Source organism: Budorcas taxicolor, chromosome 1 (assembly GCF_023091745.1).
Source record: "Budorcas taxicolor isolate Tak-1 chromosome 1, Takin1.1, whole genome shotgun sequence".
In the NCBI taxonomy this organism is placed as follows: Eukaryota; Metazoa; Chordata; class Mammalia; order Artiodactyla; family Bovidae; genus Budorcas; species Budorcas taxicolor.
In genome coordinates this window covers 196,245,709-196,268,767 of record NC_068910.1, presented here as the reverse complement: position 1 = coordinate 196,268,767, position 23,059 = coordinate 196,245,709, and the positions used below count along the sequence as shown (strand labels likewise).

Sequence of the window (23,059 nt, the reverse complement as noted above, 5' to 3'; positions counted from 1 at the left end):
TTTTTATGGCATTTGATTGGATTTTGTACATACTCTTGTTTGTGTTCTTCTGTGAAGTTATATTTGCATATGTTTATTGCATCAGACTTAATAGTTGCAATGTCAGTTCTTCTTTAACCTTTCTGATTTTTTGTTGTCTTAATTTACTACCGAGATAAATATGTTAAAAGTTAAACCTTTATGACAATGGATTTGTCAGTTTTTTTCTTGTTTTGTCAATCTATTTTGGACCTATATTAATAGGTACACATAAGCTTAGCTGTTACATATATTGAATAAAACCTTTTATCAGGATATAGTGACTTTCTTTATCACTAGTGATAGCTTTGCCTTAAAGTCCTTTTGTGTGTCATTAATATATCTATACCAGTTCTGTATTGATTAGTATTTGCTTGGTATTTAATTTTTTTCCCTGTTTTTATTTTTTAACCATTCACTACTTTAGGTTCTTAGGTGTGTTTCTCTTGACAAGCATGTGGACAACTTCTCAACCTTACATAAAATATTTTCTGTGTGGTTGCAGTGCAGAAGGTGCTGAACAATGGCAGAGGAAGTGGTGGTAGTAGCCAAGTTTGATTATGTGGCCCAGCAAGAGCAAGAGCTGGACATCAAGAAGAACGAGAGACTGTGGCTTCTGGATGACTCTAAGTCCTGGTGGCGAGTTCGAAATTCCATGAATAAAACGGGTTTTGTGCCTTCTAACTATGTGGAAAGGAAAAACAGTGCCCGGAAAGCATCTATTGTAAAAAACCTAAAAGATACCTTAGGTAAGTTATTTTTGTTTTAAAACAAGAACAGCAATACTTTCTTTCTAATGAATGCTAGAATTTGGTTCTTTGTACAGAATTTTGGCATCAGTGGGCAGAACTGACTAGAATATCCCAAGCTGAGATTTCAGCTAGGCAAGGTAAGTTTGGCTCATAGCAAGGGTATTCAAGTCAGGTGTGTTCAAAAAGACCAGTGAAGGTCATTTTCTGTAACTCTAGCTAGTGGAACTCACTCTGATTTTCTATCAGGGGCTTCTTGAGCCGTAGGTACCTATTGGAGTTTAGACAGATTCTCCATATAATAAAGATGAGGATAAATGAATGAGATGCAGAATATCCTCCTTGTCATTAAGGTCACTTATTTTACAGGATACACTGATGGATTTTACATCTAATGGCTTCAGTTCAGTTCAGTTGCTCAGTCGTGTCCGACTCTTTGCGACCCCATGAATCGCAGCACTCCAGACCTCCCTGTCCATCACCAACTCCCGGAGTTCACTCAGACCCATGTCCATCGAGTTGGTGATGCCATTCAGCCATCTCATCCTCTGTCATCCCCTTCTCCTCCTGCCCCCAATCCCTCCCAGCATCAGTCTTTTCCAGTGAGTCAACTCTTAGCATAAGGTGGCCAGAGTACTGGAGTTTCAGCTTTAGCATCATTCCTTCCAGAGAAATCCCAGGGCTGATCTCCTTCAGAATAGACTGGTTGGATCTCCTTGCAGTCCAAGGGACTCTCAAGAGTCTTCTCCAACACCACAGTTCAAAAGCATCAATTCTTCGGCGCTCAGCCTTCTTCACAGTCCAACTCTCACATCCATACATGACCACAGGAAAAACCATAGCCTTGACTAAACGGACCTTAGTCGGCAAAGTAATGTCTCTGCTTTTGAATATACTGTCTAGGTTGGTCATAACTTTCCTTCCAAGGAGTAAGTGTCTTTTAATTTCATGGCTGCAATCACCATCTGCAGTGATTTTGGAGCCCCCAAAAATAAAGTCTAACACTGTTTCCCCATCTATTTCCCATGAAGTGATGGGACCAGATGTCATGATCTTCGTTTTCTGAATGTTGAGCTTTAAGCCAACCTTTTCACTCTCCTCTTTCACTTTCATCAAGAGGCTTTTTAGTTCCTCTTCCCTTTCTGCCGTAAGGGTGGTGTCATCTGCATATCTGAGGTTATTGATATTTCTCCCGGCGATCTTGATTCCAGCTTGTGCTTCTCCCAGCCCGGTGTTTCTCTGATGTACTTTGCATATAAGTTAAATAAGGAAGCTGATAATGGCTTGCATTTTGATATTTGCTTTTAAAAACAAACTCTTTTTGTTCTTATATTTGATAAAAGAGTTTTAAGTTGTGGATCATTACCATATATTAGCATCTACAAAGCTTATCTTTCTTATTTTGTTTCTCTTCTTTCTTCCTATAACTGTAAATTTTGTTTCTACTGACCTTCCCTTAGGGCCATAAATAGGAGAATCTACTTCATGTTGGGCTTGGCCAAGCTGTGATAGGAAGGAAATGTGCGCAGATGAGAACCAGTCTGTCTCTCTCTCTCTTTAAAAAATTCTCCTTCGCTGACAGGAAGGAATTGGGAGGGACATAGTTTCCCTCAGGTATTTAGGCAAGCATGCTGTTACTTAATAGTTCTTGGTGTATATGTAGAAGAAGTGTAATTTCTCCTTGAACAAGATAGTATGAGAATAAAGTGACTTTTGAGAATGTGACATGATTGAACATGGAGTATTATTGACTGCTTTATATTAATTTTTATTTCTTACTCAGCATTATTGTTATTCTACTCTAAAGGTAATTTAACAAATGAAGTTATTAACCATGCATTTAAATGCTTTAACTAGGCTTATCTTTTTTTTTTTTTTTGAGATTTTTGAGGTATTGTTATTAGTCAATATTATTTAATTATTTAATATTAGTTTTTAAATGGAAGACAGTTGGAAAGAGATTGTCCTTGAATGGTTGAAGAGATCAAAGTTAGAACCAGGAATACTTAAGATTTTGTAAATAATTAGATATTTATTTAAAGTATATTGATTAAAGGTGTTCAAGAAAATTAAGGTGACTTCTGTCAAAATATGCTTTTTAGTGATGAAGGCATAGAAAGGACTAAGGACACACCTAGAGAAACTTTTATGTCCTTTAAAAAAGGGTAGTGGTATCCTGAGACTATAGCAGATGTGACAGTAATTAACAAAAGAGTGAAAAAGCTAATATAGAGCAAGGAGAAAAAAATCCCAGTTTTAGATACAACTTCACATAAATTTCAAAAGCTTTATTAGATACAGTTTTTTGTTATTAATACTCCTGGGAAAACTTCCATACTATTTTCTAATATTATTGAGATAGTTTTAGCTGTCTCAAGATTGTATCTTTTTAACTGTCTCGAGACTGTATTATTGAGACTGTTATCTATTTAAGTTCTAGGCTATCATTGTATTATATTACAATTATTGCTGTCTATTCCACAGTACTTGGAAACATTCTGTTTTAAGGTAGTGACCTATAGTTAGCCTCTATAATGATGTAAATCCAGCTTTTGCCTTGGGTGGACAGCCTTCTGAATCCTGTTTTGGTAACTTAAATGTTCCATATAACTAATGAATTTGTTTCACAGTGATTGTGCTGATGGAGATATTGTTTGAAGGTTAAGAAAGAAAAGGATAAAACAAAGGAAAGAATGAATACATGATGAAAAATAGAAAAATAGTACAGATGAACATAGTTCCAGGGTGGAAATAGAGATTCAGACAAACAGAACAAACAGACAAACAGAACCTCTTCAGAGAAGAGTTAGGAAAGGGGAGGGTGGGATGAACTGGGAGATTAGGTTTGACAGAAATACCTAACACGTGTGAAACAGATGGCTAGTGGGAACCCGCAGGGCAGCACAGGGGGCTCAGCCTAGTGCTCTAGGATGACCTCGATGGGTGGGTTGGGGGTGGAGGATCCAAGGGAGCTCCAAGAGAGAGGGGATATAGATATACATACTGCTGATTCACTTTGTTGTACAGCAGAAACTAACCCAACATTGTAAAGTAGTTCTACTCCAATTAAAAAAGAATGAATACATGAATATATTTTCAACTACTGAAAAAAATATGCTTTAAATATGTGCTTTAAAACTTCTTCCAAAATAAATCTGAATAGTAAGGTCCTATTTGTGGCCATCACAATATCCTTGTTTTATAGTTCAGTTAGCGTTCAGGGAAAAAATGTTTTGGCAAGAGAAAAGCCTTAGGAAAACTTTCTATTGCCTGGGTGTGGGCCAAGTCACATGGATGGGGTGTGGGGAGTTTCAGTGTTGCAGAACCAGGAAGTTCACTGAAAATTATCCTGCTGTGTTAACAAACTAACGAAAGAGAACACGGGATTTTTTTTCAAAATGAATTGGCTAAAGGTGCTTAAAGATTTTTTCAGTAAGTTAATCTGTTTATTATATCTATAGCTTTCTTGTTTTTAAATTAGAATTTTCAGTTTGTGAATTTAAAGGAAAACTGTAAGGAGAGAATGTGGTGGGTTTATATAGGCTGGTGCTTTATGTTTGTGCAGCATAAGCTAAGTGATTGGCAGTACATCAGATATTAATAGCTTTGACTTGATAAGTAAAATAATTTCAAATTTTTTAATATCAATATTTAAATAACAAATAGAAAAAGTATAAGTGATTTGACTTTGATGTAGTTAGTTCTCTGAACTTAGCATAGACATTTGAAATGAACTAAATAAATTGTAAACATATTAGAAGGAGAAAAAGGATTTAAGTGAGCAAATTCCTTCATCCTCAGCATTTGAAGTAACATGATACTGTTACTGCTTTTTACTTAGACTTTAGAGGACTGATGTAGAAGATAATGCTTAATGAAGGCACCAGTATAGAGGGTATTTTAATTAAATCAGTGTCAGAGTGCTAGAAATTGCTGTTTTGGTTAATGTGAGATTTGATAGTTTGAAATGAATTGTGAGAGCAGCTTCATACAAAGAATTTGAAAACATAGAAAGTAGTGAACTCTTGGATTGCTTTGAGTCGAGGTTTTAAAATGATTCTGATACTAACAAAGAACCTAAATTGTAGATCTGGTGATAGCCTCTTTTTACTCCTATGATAGTGAACTTGATTTGGTCTCTTTGAACAGTTGCTCAGTGGTTCTAGAAAAATGAACACAGAGATATTGTTGTAGAACTATCTTATATGTAAGGAGTCTAAGGAAACAGAGTAACCTGTCAGGAGATTTTGGGGCAAAGAGCAAAATGGAAAGGGATCAAGCACTTCATCGGCAAAAAAGCTGTAATATTAAGACTCTTTTTTTTTTTTTTTCCAGTAACTTTGGTGGCCAAATGAATCCTTCTGGAATATGTCTCTCTTGGTTACTTTTTGGGGAGTTGTTAAAATTTTAGATCCATTTTTGGGAGTTAGTTTTCCTTTTAAAGAGTTTATTCATTCATTCATTCATTTATCAACATTTTTATTGAGAAACTACCTACTGCAAGCCAGAGAAAAACTAATTGTCACATAACTTAGATTCTGATGGGGAGGTAGGTGATGGTTGTTACTTATTGTTAATATTTCTTAAGTTTGATTTTAAGTGATACCATAAACCAGCTAGAAGTGATATAAAAAGGATATACTGTATCACTGATACAGTGATTTAATATATACCATCAATATAAAATTATCATTCTATTGAATCTTAGAAAGTTGATAGTTATTCTTAAATACATTTGTAGACTTAGAGTCAGGATTTGAGATTGATAACTAAAATATTCGTTTCCTCACTGCTTACAGTAAGCCGAAATTTTTACTAATTTAGTTTTATAGCTTGTTAGAATAGAAATAGGCTGTTCACCCATTGTTTCCCTGAACGGACTTGAAACATAGAGGAAACAATATTTGTTCTCCTTGTGTGGTAGGCAACTAGAACCCTTGAGAACAGAAAGGGCATTGTTTCAGATAAGGCAGAGAATAATAAAAAGCAGTAATTTATCTTATTTCATATAAATCAGATAAACTGATAAAAATACAAAAAAAATTAAATAAAAACCTCTGTTGGAAAGAACATCATTTATAATATTTAGAATTCCTTCATTCTCCTCCCAGATATATCACTTATTAGCCATGTGGCCAAGAGTGTATAACTTTCCTAATTTCCTATTTCTTATTTGTAAAGGAGAGAGCTGGGCAAGACCAGATGATCTTGGAAATTCCCTACTGACTCTGAAAGTCTTATAGTTCTGGTACACAGCTGATCAGCCTTACATGTATCATAGAAATCAGGGGAAAATCCATAAGGGAGAACTGGTTTTGAAGAAATAGGAACATAACAGAATTACAGTTCCCTAAAAAATTAGCAAGGATCAGTATTATTATTTTTGCTGCGCTGGGTCTTCATTGTGGCACACAGGCTTCTCGTTGCAGAGCACGCGGGGCTCAGTAGTTGAGGCATGTGGGTTTAACTGCACACAGCATATGGGATTTTCATTCACTGACCAGGGATTGGACCCGCCTCTCCTGCATTAGAAGGGGGATTCTTAACCACTGGACCATCACAGAAGTGCCCCGTCAGACTCATTCTGTTGAACATTTATTTACTATGTGATTTAGATGGAGGGGAAATGACATCCTTAAAGACCTAATGAAGAAAGTGTAACTAGTACATTGAGTTCAGAAATACATTTGAAAGCTAAAAACTGAGAAACAGATTAATAGAGACAGACATTAATGTTAAAGTCTACATTAACTTTTTTAAAGGGATTGAAAAATTGCTGAGACTCTCTCCTGGCAGTGGTTTACATGAGTAACAGACTTGGCAGGAGCTGCTGTGATAATGTATGTGCTAAAAAAACTCTCAACATGTTATATGATGGTATTGATTCAAATTTTTAAGGTGCTCAGGTGAAGGGCTGCAGTGTGTGCTGGCCAAATAAAACATGACATAGTCTATTCATTTTGGGGAGCTATACTTTAACAGTGGTTTTGAGAAACTCAGGTGCTTCCAAATACTGGCATCAGGTTTATCAAAGGATTTGGAAACCAGGTTACATAATGAATAGTTACTGGGTACAAAGATTTGCCTTAACTATCCTATAGGAGAGGACAACTATTTTATAAAGATGGAATATTCACAGTGCTTCGCTAGATTCTTAAAAACTCTTGAGGAGTTAATAGTACATTGTTTTGGTCAAGAAACGGTGCTGTAGGAAGAAAGAAGTAAGACCTAGTGGATTGGAGTGGAAGGGGAAGAGTGTGAGTGAGGGGGAAGGTTGAAAGCTATACTAATGCTTTTGGTTTTTTTAAACAGAGCTAATGATAAAAATGACTACCTCAGAGTTAGGTACGTCTCGAGTTCATAAACCTGAGTATTTCCCTCCCAACCCTGGCCACGTCCAGCTATTTCATGCTATAGTAAAAAAAAAAAGTATAGTAAAAAAAAAAATGCTTATTTTTGAAAAAATAAATTCTGGAAGCACTAGGAGGTAGGAAAATATCGATAATCATCATCATTGATTGAGTGCCTGCTGTGTGCTATGTACTGTGCTGCGTGCTTTCCATATAAACTTTAAAAAATTCATTACAAAATTTTTCTAAGATAGGTAGTTACTCTGCACCACATTTCACAAACAAGGAAAGTGGAGTTTAAAGAAGGTTAAATAACTTGACCAAGCTCTGATTAATCTGTAAGTGGCACCATTGAAATTTAAACTTAGGGTCTCTTGTTAAAGAGTTTTCCTAGTGCACACATTACATGTATGACTGTAGCATTAGAGTCAGATAAGTAATGGATTGGCAGGATTTGCTGCAAAAGGGTCTAGTTAAAATTAGGATTGTGGTGAACCAGCTGAAGTTGAGAAAAATTTAGAAAAGACTATACATTAATCTGAGGGAGCCTGCTTGTTGATGTGATGTGAAAGTCACTCAGTCGTGTCTGACTCTTTGCGACCCCATGGACTATACAGCCCATGGAATTCTCCAGGCCAAAATACTGGAGTGGGTAGCCTTTCCCTTTTCCAGGGGAATCTTCCCAGCCCAGGTCTCCCACATTGCAAGCGGATTATTTACCAGCTGAGCCACAAGGGAAGCCCAAGAATACTGGAGTGGGTAGCCTAACCCTTCTCTAGCAGATCTTCTTGACCCAGGAATCGAACTGGGGTCTCCTGCATTGCAGGCGGATTGTTTACCAACTGAGCTATCCAGGAAGCCCTGTGTTGTTGAAATGATCTAATTGTTGTTGATTATAACATACTTGAGAAATTGAGATACTAATACTGTACATTTGTATAATTTTGTAAAGTACATTTGCATCTACTCTCTCATTGATAAAACATGAGATTAGAAGGAGTGTTTTTAAGCAGTGGAAACAAAAGAAATAAACAAGCCCTTCCTAAAGATTTGTAAGCAGGGGAAAAAGCAAAGCATTGATTTTGCATGCATTTGTATCATCCACATGATAAACAGGACTTTGTGTTGCACAGAAAACATATTCTAAGTTTATAGTTTCTGTGAACTATGTCTGGCCTCTAAGATTAAAATAAGTTGTTTTGATTGTTTCCCACTTGGGATTTAATTGTTGGGTCTGTCTAGAAATTCTTCATTGTTTTTTTGGGCAAGGTACAATTAGTCTTAGACCATTATCTTTTTCAGAATCAAAAAATATTTTAGAACTAGTCTTCCATTTTCAGGTTTAAATTTTGCTTTTGCTTACATCAATATTCAATTTAATCAATTTAATAAACCCATTGATGATCTTCCTATACAGGAAATGCAAAAGATCAGTGAGATAGTAAAATAATCCTCTCTGAAAGCTTATATTCTAGTAGATAGGGTTAAAAGATAAACACAGGAAATGCTAGCATACAAGTACCTCAGAAATACAGAATACTAAAACAAAAATACTTAAAAAAATGGAGAGCTTATATATCATGGGAGGTGAGGATAGAGAATGAAGGATGTTGAAAAACACAAAGCAGGAAGATAATAAAGTTGTTATTTGAAATGACACTTCTTGAATGGGTAGATTCTTTAAAAGACAGAATTTTTAATAAGGTTTTGGGAAAAAACTAGCAAACGAGGTAAACTAAGTCATGAATTAGATATTTCCACATTTTTATTAAACTTTAGAGTAGTTTCAATGCAGGACGTTACAGAAAGATGCTTTTATTTAACATTTACTCTTGTGTACTGTGCTATTCCTTTACATTATTTTATTCAGTTCTCATAACACTCATGGTAAGTGCTGTTTACTCCATTTCTGAGCTCCGAAAGTGAAACAGCTTGCTCAAGATGGCATGGTTAGTAAGACACATACCTGGGATTTGAACCCAAAGGCCTATAATGTTTCAAGTCCTCTACTGTTTTCTATAGTCTATAACATAAGCCTGGAAAGGAAGGTTTGAGGACATCCTGTAGAGGACTGTAGACTCTAGGCACAGTTGTTGTTGTTTAGTCGCTAAGTCATGTCCGACTCTTGCGATCCCATGGACTGTAGCCTGTCAGACTCCTCTGTCCATGGGATTCTCCAGGCAAGAATACCTGAGTGGGTTGCCATTACCTTCTCCAGGGGATCTTCCTGGGAATCGAACCCGGGTGTCCTGCATTACAGGCAGATGATTTACCAACTGACCTATGAGGGAAGCTCTAGGCACAGTATTTCTTTTAATTTGTTAGGCAGAAGAGCCACTATTGGCTTTTGTGCAATCAGTTCAGTTTAGTCGCTTAGTTGTGTCTGACTCTTCGAAACCCCATGGATGCAGCACGCCAGGCTTCCCTGTCCATCACCTACTCCTGGTGCTTGTTTAAACTCATGTCCATCAATTTGGCGATGCCATCCAGCCTCCATCCATTTCATCCTCGTTCCCTTCTCCTGCCTTCAATCTTACCCAGCATCAGGATCTTTTCCAGTGAGTCAGTTTTGTGCATCAGGTGGCCAAAGTATTAGAGCTTCAGCTTCAGCATCAGTCCTTCCAATGAATATTCAGGGCTGATTTCCTTTAGGATTGACTGGTTTGATTCCTTGCAGTCCAGAGGACTCTCAACAGTCTTCTCCAGCACCACAGTTTGAAGGCATCAATTCTTCAGTGCTTAGTCTTCTTTATAGTCCAACTCTCACATCCATACATGAGTACTGGAAAAACCATAGCTTTGACGAGATGGCCCTTTGTTGGTAAAGTAATGTCTCTGCTTTTTAATATACTGTCTAGGTTGGTCATAGCTTTTCTTCCAGGGAGCAGGCATCTTTTAATTTCATAGCTACAGTCACCGTTCATAGTGATTTTGGAGCCAAGAAAATAAAGTCTGTCACTGTTTCCATTGTTTCCCCATCTATTTGCCACGAAGTGATGGGACTGGATGCCATGATCTTTGTTTTTTGAATGTTGAGTTTTAAGCCAGCTTTTTCACTCTTATGTTTCACTTTTAAGAGGCTCTTTAGTTCCTCTTCGCTTTTTTCCATAAGTGTGTTGTCATCTGCATATCTGAGGTTATTGATATTTCTCCCTGCAATCTTGATTCCAGTTTGTGCTACAATAGGGCATGTAATTGTAGCTGTAATATAAAGTTAGACTGGATGATATGGGTGATGGTTTGAAGTGAGATAGACTAGATTAGTAAAAGAAATACGAAAAGAAAAGTAGAGGGTAGTGATGGCTCAAGCACAACATGGGCTTGAACTAGAACATAAATAGTAGAAATGGAAAGTTTTGACAGAAAGGACATATGATGACTTTAAGAAATTGATGTGGGAATCTTTTAAGAAAGTAATTTTTATGATGTAAAGTTCATGAAGTTAATTAACCATTTTAAAGTGTATAATTCAGCGTTATTTAGTCCATTAACAGTGTTGTGCAACCACCGCATCTGTCTAATTCCAAACTATTTTCATCACTCCAAAAGGAAACTATTCCCATTCAACAGTTGCTCCCATTACTCCTTCCCTTCAGCCCCTGGCAACCACTAATCGGCTTTCTGTCCTTACAGAGTTACCTACTCTGGCTATGTTGTATAATATGTAATCATTATATGACATAACCAGAGTTAGATAATATTGAATCATACAATATTAACCTTTTGTGTCTAGTTTCTTTCACTAAGCACACTGTTCTGGAGGTTCATCCATGTTGTAGCATGTATCACTACTTCATCCCTTTTATGGCTGAATAATATTGCCTTTAGGATGGACTGGTTGGATCTCCTTACAGTCCAAGGGACTCTCAAGAGTCCTCTCCAACACCACAGTTCAAAAGCATCAATTCTTCGGTGCTCAGGCTTCTTCACAGTCCAACTCTCACATCCATACATGACTACTGGAAAAACCATGGCCTTGACTAGACGGACCTTTGCTTGCAAAGTAAAACAGACTTTGTACCACATTATACAGTATACAAAGTCTCTGCTTTTGAATATGCTGTCTAGGTTGGTCATAACTTTCCTTCCAAGCAGTAAGCGTCTTTTAATTTCATGGCCGCAGTCACCATCTGCAGTGATTTTGGAGCCCCCCAAAATAGAGTCTGACGCTGTTTCCACTTTTTCCCATGAAGTGATGGGACCAGATGCCATGATCTTCGTTTTCTGAATGTTGAGCTATAAGCCAATTTTTTCACTCTCCTCTTTCACTTTCATCAAGACCATCCTAAAGGAGATCAGTCCTGGGTGTTCATTGGAAAGACTGATGCTGAAGCTGAAACTCCAATACTTTGGCCATCTCATGCAAAGAGTTGACTCATTGGAAAAGACCCTGATGCTGGGAGGAATTGGGGGCAGGAGGAGAACGGGACGACAGAGGATGAAATGGCTGGATGGCATCACCGACTCAATGGACATGAGTTTGGGTGAACTCTGGGAGTTGGTGATGGACAGGGAGGCCTAGCGTGCTGCGATTCATGGGGTCGCAAAGAGTCGGACACGACTGAACTGAACTGAATATTGCCTTATATGGATATATACCACATTTTTGTTTATCCATTCATCTGTTGATGTACATTTGGGTTGTTTCTATCTTTTGATTACTGGGACTAGGAAGCTGTGAACATTTGTACACAAGTATTTGTTTTAATTCCTGTTTTCAGTTTTTTTGAGTATATACCTAGGAGTGGAATTATGGTAGTTCTGTGTTTAACATTTGAGGAACCATCACCTGTTTCCCTTGGCATTTGTACCATTTTACATTTTGACCAGTAGTGTAAAAGGGGTTCCAGTTTCTACATATCCTCATGAACACTTGTTTTCCTTTTTTTTGGTTTGGTTTAATTTGGTTTTATTATAGCCATCCTAGTAAGATGTGAAATGGTATTTCATTGTTATTTTGATGGGCATTTCTGTAATGACTAATGATACTGAGCATCTTTTCAAGTGCTTTCGAGGTATTTGTATACCTTCTTTGGAGAATTACTTATTCAAGTCTGTTATCCTTTTTTGAGGTAAGTTTTTCTTTTTGTTGTTAGGTTCTACAAGTGCATTATATGTTCTGGATATAGATTCTTATCAGAATTATATTTGCAAGTATTCTTTTCTAATTCTGTAGGCTGTCTTTTCATTTTCTTGATATTGTCCTTTGCACAGATGGTTTTTTTTTAATGAAGTATAGTTTATTATTATTATTTGATGTCAAATCTGAGAATCTGTTGCTAAATCCAAGGTCAGAAAGACTTTTCCCTAAGTTTTCTTCTGAGAGGTTTTAAGTTTTAACTCTTTTATTTTCATCATCTATTTATTTTGAGTTGATACTTGTATGTGGTATGAAGTAGGAATCCAGTTTCATTCTTTTGCATGTGGATATCCAGTTGTCCCAGCATCATTTGTTAAAGAGACTATTCTTTCCTGTATTAAAATGGTCTTGGCATCCTTCTCGTGGTCAGAGTCAAAAGTCAACTGACCATAGATGTATGGTTTTATTTCACTACTCTCAATTCTATTCCATTGGTCTATTTTTCATTCCTTGTGTGCCAGTACTACACTGTTTGATTACTGTGCCTTTGTAGTAAATTTTGAAATTGGGAAATACGAGTCTTCCAACTTTGTTTTCCATTTTTAAGATTTTCTTTTGGCTATTTGGGGTCTTTTATAATTCCATATGAATTTTAGGGTCAGTTTTTTCCATTTCTGGAAAAAAGGGGGGGTACTTTGATAAGGATTACACTGAATCTGTGCATCACTTTGGATAGTATAGTCATCCCTTGGTATCTGCTAGGTTTTGGTTCCAGTATCCCCTGCAAATAACAAAATTTAACGATAATCCTTGTACAGACAGCAAAGTATTTGCATATACTCTACACATACTCTCCCATATATGTTAAATCATCCCTGGGTTACTTGCAATACCTAATACAATGTAAATTCTATGTAAATAGTTGTTGATGATGGCACATGCAAGTTTTCCTTTTTGGAACTTTCTAAAATTTTTTTCTCAATTTTTTTTTTTTAATTTAAGATTTTTATGTTTTTTACCTCAGGCTGCTGCATCAATTAATTTCAGCAGAAAACACCCTAACCCTGAAAATGCTCCAAGTCAGGTGAAAGCAAGGCAAGCCACTGTGCCAGTCCTTCAGGTAGCTGCTGAGAGCTTGAAACCCATAATTACAATTCTTTGTGAGAAAGATCTGTATTACTCTTTCTGACATTATTAGTTTAGGTTGCTGTCCTCACAGTCACAGCTGATTTGGAATTAAGAGATACTTAGGCAGACAACTTCAGAGAAGGCAATGGCAACCCACTCCAGTACTCTTGCCTGGAAAATCCCATGGACAGAGGAGCCTGGTAGGCTGCAGTCCATGGGGTCGCTAAGAGTCAAACACGACTGAGCGACTTCACTTTCACCTTTCACTTTCATGCATTGGAGAAGGAAATGGCAACTCACTCCAGTGTTCTTGCCTGGAGAATCCCAGGGTCGGGGGAGCCTGGTGGGCTGCCGTCTGTGGAGTTGCACAGAGTCGGACACAACTGAAGCGACTTAGCAGCAGCAGCAGTCAGACAACTTAAAATGCTACCATGCTCTCTTACTACACAGCAGCAGCTTCTTTCTTCATTAAGCCTTGCCCTAGTTATTGTAAGTTCCTTACTGGATTCTAGAGTTCCACAAAAGTTGATTTTGACAGTATTCACGAGCTCATTAATTACTCTTTTGGAAGGATGGAACCCTAGAGTTCCCTACAGTGCCAGAAATCCCTGATGTACAAATTTTTCATAATCATGATATATCATTAGCCAGAAGGAAGGAAATTAGGAGGGGAGGGAGTTAGTTGATTTATGGATATTAGAGAGATTATTTTCATTTGGACATGGCGGTTGTATTTGAGGTGCTCATGGTGCCTTCTGTAGATGACTAGTGGCAGCTGGAATTATAATGTGTAAATTCCAGCTTGGAGCTGCAAAGAGACCTTGGAATCTTCTGTTTGGAAGTTACAGAAAATGAAAGTGATTTCCTTGAAGTAGAGGCTAAGTTCAAGCATGGCATTTTGGGAAATACTTTGAACTAAGAATCATTCACTTACTCTTTCAGCAGACATTCCCTTTGTTCCTGCTACTAGTATAGTTACTGCTAAGTGCTGGAGAGACAAGGTAGTAAACTTCGGTTTTCTGCCCCAGGAAACTTACTGTTTTATTAAGATGGACAAGTAGGCAAATAAAAATGCAGTTTTTATAACAAGGTTTACAGGAGCCCAGACAGAGGAACACAGAAATATTTAAACAGGTCAGTGGGGAAAACAACATACTCTCGGGGAAATTAAAGAAGGAGAAAATGTTGTAGAGAATAATCTGTGATCTTGGTTCTGTATAGAGAGTTTGAAAAGACTGAGGACTCTAAAATGGTCTGATTTCCAGTGAAAAGATGACAGTTGTAATTGAGTAGTTTTGGTGGAGATGAAGGACCAGATTATAATGAGTTAGGAGTGAGTGGGTGGCAAAAGAGTTGAAGGAAAAAGGAAGGACAACCTTTTAAGAATGATGTAGTTAAAAAACAATAGCAGAGTTGTGTAACTCTATTTCGGAATAGAAGTGATCTAAGTGTTTTTCTAGACTTTGGGAGTGAGTGGGAGGAAAACACATCTGGATGGCCAAGAGTCCCAAAAAGAGGCAGGAAAGATGGTATTAAGAGTCCAAAAGGATTAGAGGTTGGGAACTTGGCAGAAGAAAAAGAGTAAGGGTAATGAGAAAGAATTTTGAGATAGAAAGTATTTGAGAATTTTTCTTTTTTCAGTAAAAGGAGAACACAAACTCATATGCTAAAGTTGCTGTAGCATACATTTACGATGATAGTACCATTTGGTTATTTTTTTCATTCTTTTAACAAATATATATTAAGCATCTCCTGTGTACTAAGGCACTGTGAGATCCTTGGGATTATATCCGTGAACAGAGTCAGCAAAAATCTCTGCTGTTTTGGAGCTTATTTATATGTGAATTGGATGAAGACAGATAAGCAAGTAAATAGTATATTATTGTAAAATAAGCATGAAATAAATAGAGCAAAGCAAATGGGAGGATTACTCAGACATAACTAGAATTTTATATTGCATATCAAATTGTAATCTAAGTTACTATTTAATTTCTATACAGCTAGTTATAGACTCTTAGTTAATAAAGAAGAACTTGGTTTTGCTGGAGCCTTTATGTATTTAGATTGTAGAGATGTGGGAAATAATTGAATATTTACATTTAAGAGACAGTTTTTATTAATTTTAGGGCAACTTTAGAATGTTACAGTTACTTCAGGGTCTTTAACATGAGAAAAGAGAATTTATGACGTGGGTCAAAAGTAACAAACTTCCAGTTATATAAAATAAATAAGTCATGAGAATGTAAAGAAAGAAGAGTGACATGGAGAGGAAGAGGGAGGGTAAAAAACTTACTGAGTTGGGCATCCTTTCGTAATGAATGAATTGGTGTTTCTTGTTTTTCATTGTTTTGTATTCTCATTACCCTTTTTTATTTAAACAGGCATTGGAAAAGTGAAAAGAAAACCTAGTGTGCCAGATTCTGCATCTCCTGCTGATGATAGCTTTGTTGACCCAGGGGAACGTCTCTATGACCTCAACATGCCTGCTTATGTAAAATTTAACTATATGGCAGAGAGAGAGGATGAATTATCATTGATAAAAGGGACGAAGGTGATTGTTATGGAGAAATGCAGTGATGGGTGGTGGCGGGGTAGCTACAATGGACAAGTTGGATGGTTCCCTTCAAACTATGTGACTGAGGAAGGCGACAGTCCTTTGGGTGACCATGTGGGTTCTTTGTCAGAGAAGTTAGCAGCAGTCGTCAATAACCTAAATACTGGGCAAGTGTTACATGTGGTTCAGGCTCTTTACCCATTCAGCTCGTCCAATGATGAAGAACTTAACTTTGAGAAAGGAGATATAATGGATGTTATCGAAAAACCTGAAAATGACCCTGAGTGGTGGAAATGCAGGAAGATCAATGGAATGGTTGGTCTGGTACCAAAAAACTATGTTACCATTATGCAGAATAATCCATTAACATCAGGTTTGGAACCATCGCCTCCACAGTGTGATTACATTAGGCCTTCACTTACTGGAAAGTTTGCTGGCAATCCGTGGTATTATGGGAAAGTCACCAGGCACCAAGCAGAAATGGCATTAAATGAAAGAGGGCATGAAGGTGATTTCCTCATTCGTGATAGTGAATCTTCGGTAAGTTGGTTTTCAAAGGTAAATGGAAATAGAGCCCTGGATATTAAAAAAAATAAATGGAAGACCAGAGAGGTTTAGTGGCTTCCGGAAAATTAACCAGGTAGTATATTTGTTAACATATGAAGTTTCTGAGTAAAGTCAATGTTCTTTGCAGGTATATTTATTTTTAGTAAAATATAGCCTTAAACAGGATTATTTGGCCTTGTCTAGTTCTGTTGGTTTTGCCTTCTTGAAATATTTCTGTTGCATTAAACTGAAAAATGGAGAAAATTAAACCCTGACTTTTTCACTGAGAACAACGCAGTAGATTAAACTGGAAAAACATTTCTTAAATTGCATAATCGGTACACTGTCATCCTTATAATAAAGGAAATCCCTGAATTTAGAAAAAAAAATCTATATTTGTTTCTGTATAAATACTTGTTTGGAAGTTGGAATACACTTTTAGGTACCTCAAAAACCCATTTGAACATGCACCGTATTTGGAGGGCATTTACAATAATGATAAAATCTGTTCCCATAGTAGTGAAACAATAAAATTGTAAAACCATAAAAATTGAATAAGAAAATAGTTATGTGGGCTCTTGCATACTGTATAGGATTTTAGAATTTGACAATACTCATTTCCCTTAAAAATGACCTTTATTTTTCCTTGATAAAGGATATCACTACTTTTCCATGATTAGTATTAGCTTTGTGTGTATATATATATTGTGTGTATATGCATGTGTGCACATGTGTGTAAGGGGTGGGGGAAGAGAGAGCAAGATTGAAATTAATTGAGCCGCCTGCTGTGTAGTTCAGGAAATGAGGGTCTGTATGTAACCCCGCAGGAAGAGCAGGTGGTTGATGATAGGGAAGAGCAATGGGATTTGTTTTCTGTTAGATGCCTGACCTGGCCCTGGTTTCCAGGACAAGCAGTGGGCAGAATGGCTAGGAAGGGAGTGACCCTGGAGTGGGTGGTAAATAACCATAAGATGTTTCCAAGAAACCCACTGTTTGAAACTTTGACAGTAACTGCATAAGAGGGTGATATAGACTATTCAAAAAAGTGTTAGCGTTAAAAAAAGAAAAAACATAAGAAAGTAGCTTGATTGCAGAATACCTTGTATTTTCTTGTAGGTAATTGAGCATAGATATTAGGCAAAATACACCATTATTTTTAGTAGTAGAAATTTTAAAGTAGAGATCTCAAATAAGCATATTTTATTTGACTTGCACAGTGTTTTTAATCATTTGAATTTATTGTCAGTATTTAAATATTGGGCGGTTTCAAATAAAAATTTAGACATCAGACTTCCCTTTTAAAATTGGAAGACCTGTCAATGTTGAGCTGTATTCCTACAGGGCAACAGTTGCAGCTAAGTGGCCATGCACTGTTGTTCCTCCTGTATTACCACCCTGGCCCTTGTTTATATTTCTTTCTTCCCCCTTACAGGCATTTTGATTTTATGACCTCTTAGAGTTTACATTAGTTCTCATTTTTGTGTCCTTCATCTTTGAGAATTCAGAGTATATATTAGCTATTCTGTAAGACAGCTACTGTTTGCTACTAATTGAAAAGGGGTGGATGTCTTGGATTTTCTGCTGTGTTTCTCCAGTAATTTGAATGAAGAGAAGATCTTACAAATCAAATGCTAAACTAAAGGATTTGCCATGGCGTTAGGGAGATTTTGGTGTCTTAACTGGTTCAGTATTGAATCCTGGCTCTTTTAACTAGATAGATGATCTTGGACAACTCAGCTTCTCTTGAGCTTTTATTTTTTCATCTGTAAAATGGGTTTGTTTTGAGGTATAAAGGAGATAATTCATGTAAATAATTTAGCATTGTGCCTGGTGTTTAAAGTGCTCACATTTTAGCTGTTATAGTTTATATAAAAATGCTAATAGATGTCTTTCAAAATGTTTTTTTCTCTTCTAGCCAAATGATTTCTCAGTATCACTAAAAGCACAAGGGAAAAACAAGCATTTTAAAGTACAACTAAAAGAGACTGTCTACTGCATTGGGCAGCGTAAATTCAGTACCATGGAAGAACTCGTAGAACATTACAAAAAGGCACCAATTTTTACAAGTGAACAAGGAGAAAAATTATATCTTATCAAGCATTTATCATGATACTGCTGACCGAAGTGAACTGCTGTACAGTTGTAATTCGTCATGTAATTGAAGACTGAGAAAATGTCAGTCCAGTCATGCTTGATTGGAAATTGCTGTTTCTAACTCTATATGAGAATTGACTATAATACATAAAATATTTTTATTATAATTCAGCCCATATATATATATACTACATACAGCAAGTATCTGCATAGAGCAGTTCCTTATCCTTGGTCTTCTGTTTTATTGTTTTCTTTGCTCTTCTCTTGCTTCTAATATTAAGGTTTTATATTTTGAACAAATGATGCAAATCAAAAGTCTTTATATGAAAGAATTTCTTTATTGCCTTTCCTTTATTTTCTTGTAAGGTACCACCTTAGTTACTTCTGCAATGGTTTCTATTCATGTAAAATTATTATATCTATTATATCAACATATACCATATGCTAAAATAAATTTCTTGGAGAGTTAATCTTTTCTGTGACTAAATAGCAATAATAAATGGAAAATTAGACATTATTTTCAGCTATTAATATTTGTCACAAACCTATGTAAATACCAAATATGTTGTGTCTGTCATTTTTCAGAATTCATTTGTTTTCAGTTTAAAGCAAACCATATGGGACATAGGTTAGAAAATATATATCTTGTACAATTTAAATTTACAGCTGTTGGAAGCAAAAATCTCCAAATGCCTATGAATTTTTTTCCCCCACTTCTCTCTCATCTGGTTATTCAAGAGAAAAAAGCATTCTCAAGATGTTTAGCTTTTAACTGTAAATGGATGCTCTAGTGTTATTTTTTTCCCCTAGTGTTATTTTACCAAAGCATCTAGTTTTTGAGTATGTTATATCTTGTGACTGTGAAAAAAAGCTATGGCCAAATTTTGAAGAAGTAGGTGACAATGAGATACTTGGTTCTCTCCCTACCACCCCTCCCCCCAAAAAAATCAGTAATAATCAGGCATAGTAGTTGTAGTATTTTTATTTTCTTCATTCAGCTTTGAATTTTATTGACCAGAACACTAAAATTGATACATATTTGAGGAAAAGATGTGATGTGCTAATGCTTTGAGGAAATTTTTAGAATCTTCTTTTTGCAGATGCTTCTGTTACATTTTTATCTAGCAGAAGTTTGGGTATATGGGTAAGAGGCTGAGGCTTCTGTAGAGAATTTAATCTATTTCTGTACATCACAGAAGAAAACCAGTTATATTTTATGGCCACATCTCCCCCTCCCCCCCTCCTCAAACACACCATTATAAATTCTGGAGATTTAAGGAAAGTACCTTCAATATTTTAATAGAAAATACTTCCTAAAACAGTTAAGTAATTAGGAGAAAGTCATGAGATTTTTTAAAATTTCACCAATGCTGCCTAGGCAAATGAATGTTTTCCATTCTTTAATATATCATAAACAGACATTTAAGACACAAAATTACTGATCCTAAATTTGAAGTTGTTTAATTCATGAATTTCTTGATTTTGGTGGTTTTAGATTTATTTTGTTTTTTAATTCTCTAAATCTTCAAATCATTTAAAGACTTACATTGCCACTGGGTGGCAGCCCTGACTTCTGCCTCTGCACAACAGGAGTTAGCAAATATAAACATTTTACAATTTTAAAAATCTTTATTACATCTGCTTTTAAAGCCTTTTAGTTTGTATTTCATTATCTTTCTCAGCCCCACTTTATTTATTAAGATAATTATAAGTAGGCAAGTTTAATGGAAACAAAAGTCACATGCTTACCTTTTTTGGCTGTAAAATTACTTGAATATCAATTGAGGAAAGTAGTTTTAAAGTAGTTGTAAAATGACTTTAATTTTAAACAAACATTTGATGATGCTTTCTTTTTATTCTCTACCTCTTTGTGGTTTCCCCTCCATCCAGTCTTCCTTACTTAAAAAATGGATGGTGGTTTGAAAAAAGAAAGGAGGATGATGGTTCAATTACTACTTTGTATCACAGACATGAGCTATTTATAGCAGACCCTGCTGAGCTGATGTCAAGCATTTTGAGAAAGTAGGAATGAAGTAGCACTGGAAACAGAATGCATATTTCTGTGCTATAATTAGATTTATAATAACTAGAGAATTCCTAGGAGATCCATGTGTGCCAATAATAGCTATTGTGTGCTCTTACTATATGATGGAAACCTCACTGGGAACTATTTAACTTTGCAGTTGAACATTTTATCAATTTTTTTAAAGTCTTAAAACCAATGTTTACATCAGTGACTTTTTTTAAAGCATGAATTTTCTTAAGAACTGGAACCATTTTTAAAAACATCTACATAGCTAGCTAGTAGCAGGACTTCTATTAGAAACCACTTTTCCTTATTTCTAGCCTGTATACTTGTCTTGTGACACATTGGCCTCATTGTACCTGTTTTTAGACTAGGAGGAAGGTCCTGGAAAGAGCAATATTACAGAAATTTTCTTTCATCTGTGAGGAGATGGTTAGCTTTCAATTTAAATATTCATAACACACATAACTGCCCCACAACCCACTTCTACAAATAACTTCAAATTCTTGGAAGAAGGATTTTTAGAACTTTATATAAGCTCAGTGACAGAAAGCTATTGCTGTATCTGTATTTAGTCAGAAGTCCTTAAGTTCAGCTGAATACATTCACACATATTACACACCTTTGACTATATACAGTAATACCTGGCACTTTTAAAGATGGTGTGCCACAGATACATCACTTAACAAAATCAGAAGGCTTTAGTGCAATCCATTGTAATTGCTGTAAGAATAAAACGCCTAGTTTTGATTGGTAGAATGATGTCTTCATGGATATGTGGCTAGAGTAATGACCCATAAGTTGTCTCCAGCTTTAATGCTTTAATTTTGTCATCTGATCTAGAGATGGCAAGAAGCAGGGCCACTACCATCTGTGTAGATACATTTGTGAGAATTGCAAAAAGGCACGTCTTCCCCTGGCAAGACAGCCACTTTTGTTGTTAATAAGTCCAGAACTCACCATCACCACCCTTCCCCCATCTTGCAAGATAACCCATTTCAGGATACAGCCAAACAGGAATACAGTTCAACCTACAATGCTTAAAAAAATAATTGTGAACATTTTTTAATGGGGTGGGGAGGGGTTTACATAAATAGAGTTTTGGTTTCCCCTGAAAAATGAGAAGCTGGTAACACTGGATTTGAATTCTCACAAGGCATTGGATATAGTATGGATGCGCCCATATTTTTACCAGTACATTAAAGATTAACAGCGTAGAACAGTGTTTCCCAACCTTTATCCTCCTTGTTCAAATCTCAAAATGCAGTTACTTCCTGTTTTTCCTGTAACTTGGAGTTTTGGGTTTGGAATCTGGAAACTTAACCATTTTGCAGAAACATTTCAGTTGCAATGTCCAAATTGATAAATTAGGAATAAATATTACAGTATGCTTTAACTTTTCCACTTTAGTATTTTGCTAGAAGAGATCCTTTGTAGTCTTATTTATCTAGATTCTTTAAATGTTTTTGAATGGTTTCACAATTGAAGTCACTTCAAACATAAAGCAGATTGGATACAGCACAAATAACATCCTCATTTTATGTTTTGAACAGCATCCAATGGACTTTTTGAAAATGCCATATTACTGCTTCTTGGGAAAATCAGTGTTTTTTTCTATTGCAAGGCAAGGTAGGAAAGCTGCTTCTGAAAAACTTGGTTTTTAACAAGTTTATATGACTTAACTGTCATCTTCTAAACTCTTAACAGACCAGCACACTATGCATACTCCACACCCTAGTTTCTTATTGTTAAATGACCTAAAACCAATGACCAAAGAACTGAAATACATTTTTGTTTACTGTGAGGCTTCTTTTGATTTGGAAGTACTAATAAATATAGTTTGCTGCAACTTTAATGACATAAATTGGGCTTAGTGAGGTTTTGAAGAGCAAGAGTTTTCGTTATCACTGGCTGTGTTCACAGAGATAAACCACCATGTCTTTTAGAATATGTATGTTGGTTTGAACACTTAAATTATCTCGGATACTTCAGAATTGGCCTGATGCCTACCAAGGATTCACACAAACACTTAGTTTACCTAGCAGATTTTTTAAACGTTTTCTCTCAAGTTACTTTTTAAGCTGCTTTTAAATCTCCAGGGAAAGCTGGTCTCAGTATTTTGAAATGATGTTGCAAATTTTATTTGTAGTTGTAGACGAAAAAGTACTCAATTTTCCTCTCTCCCATGTATTATTGTGACTTTTGAACAGGAAAACAAACTTAGACAAGAATAGGCATCTAAAGTAGTTTAGATGTTGCTTTAAATAGATCTCTGGACTCAGAAAATATATTAAATCTGTAGAATATTTGAAGATAGCTTTTGGGAAATTATGGAGACAGGTATATTCCAGAATGAGACTGCAGAGTCTGTTAAATACTGGAATGGTTATAATTGATGTTTTTTGAGCATTTGTAGAAGAAATTAGTGATCCCTGAATAAATGTTTTTTCTTGGAAGAAGTAATACAAACACACTTTTACTTGTTTTGATATGTTTTAGACTATAGGTAAGGGA

General features: G+C 36.0%; 1 protein-coding gene across 2 annotated transcripts in view; it reads left to right on the top strand.

Moving 5' to 3' along the window:
* NCK1 (NCK adaptor protein 1) overlaps nucleotides 1–18,886 on the top strand; it is a 70,387-nt gene extending 51,501 nt beyond the window's left edge. For both annotated transcript variants that reach the window (XM_052641980.1, XM_052641989.1), the window contains exons 2-4: nucleotides 524–767; nucleotides 15,707–16,419; nucleotides 18,341–18,886. In XM_052641980.1, coding sequence (XP_052497940.1) covers nucleotides 542–767; nucleotides 15,707–16,419; nucleotides 18,341–18,535 — 1,134 coding nt within the window. In that variant the 5' untranslated portion in view covers nucleotides 524–541 and the 3' untranslated portion in view covers nucleotides 18,536–18,886. The remainder of the gene's footprint in view (nucleotides 1–523; nucleotides 768–15,706; nucleotides 16,420–18,340) is intronic.
* The last annotated feature ends 4,173 nt before the right edge of the window (nucleotides 18,887–23,059 follow it).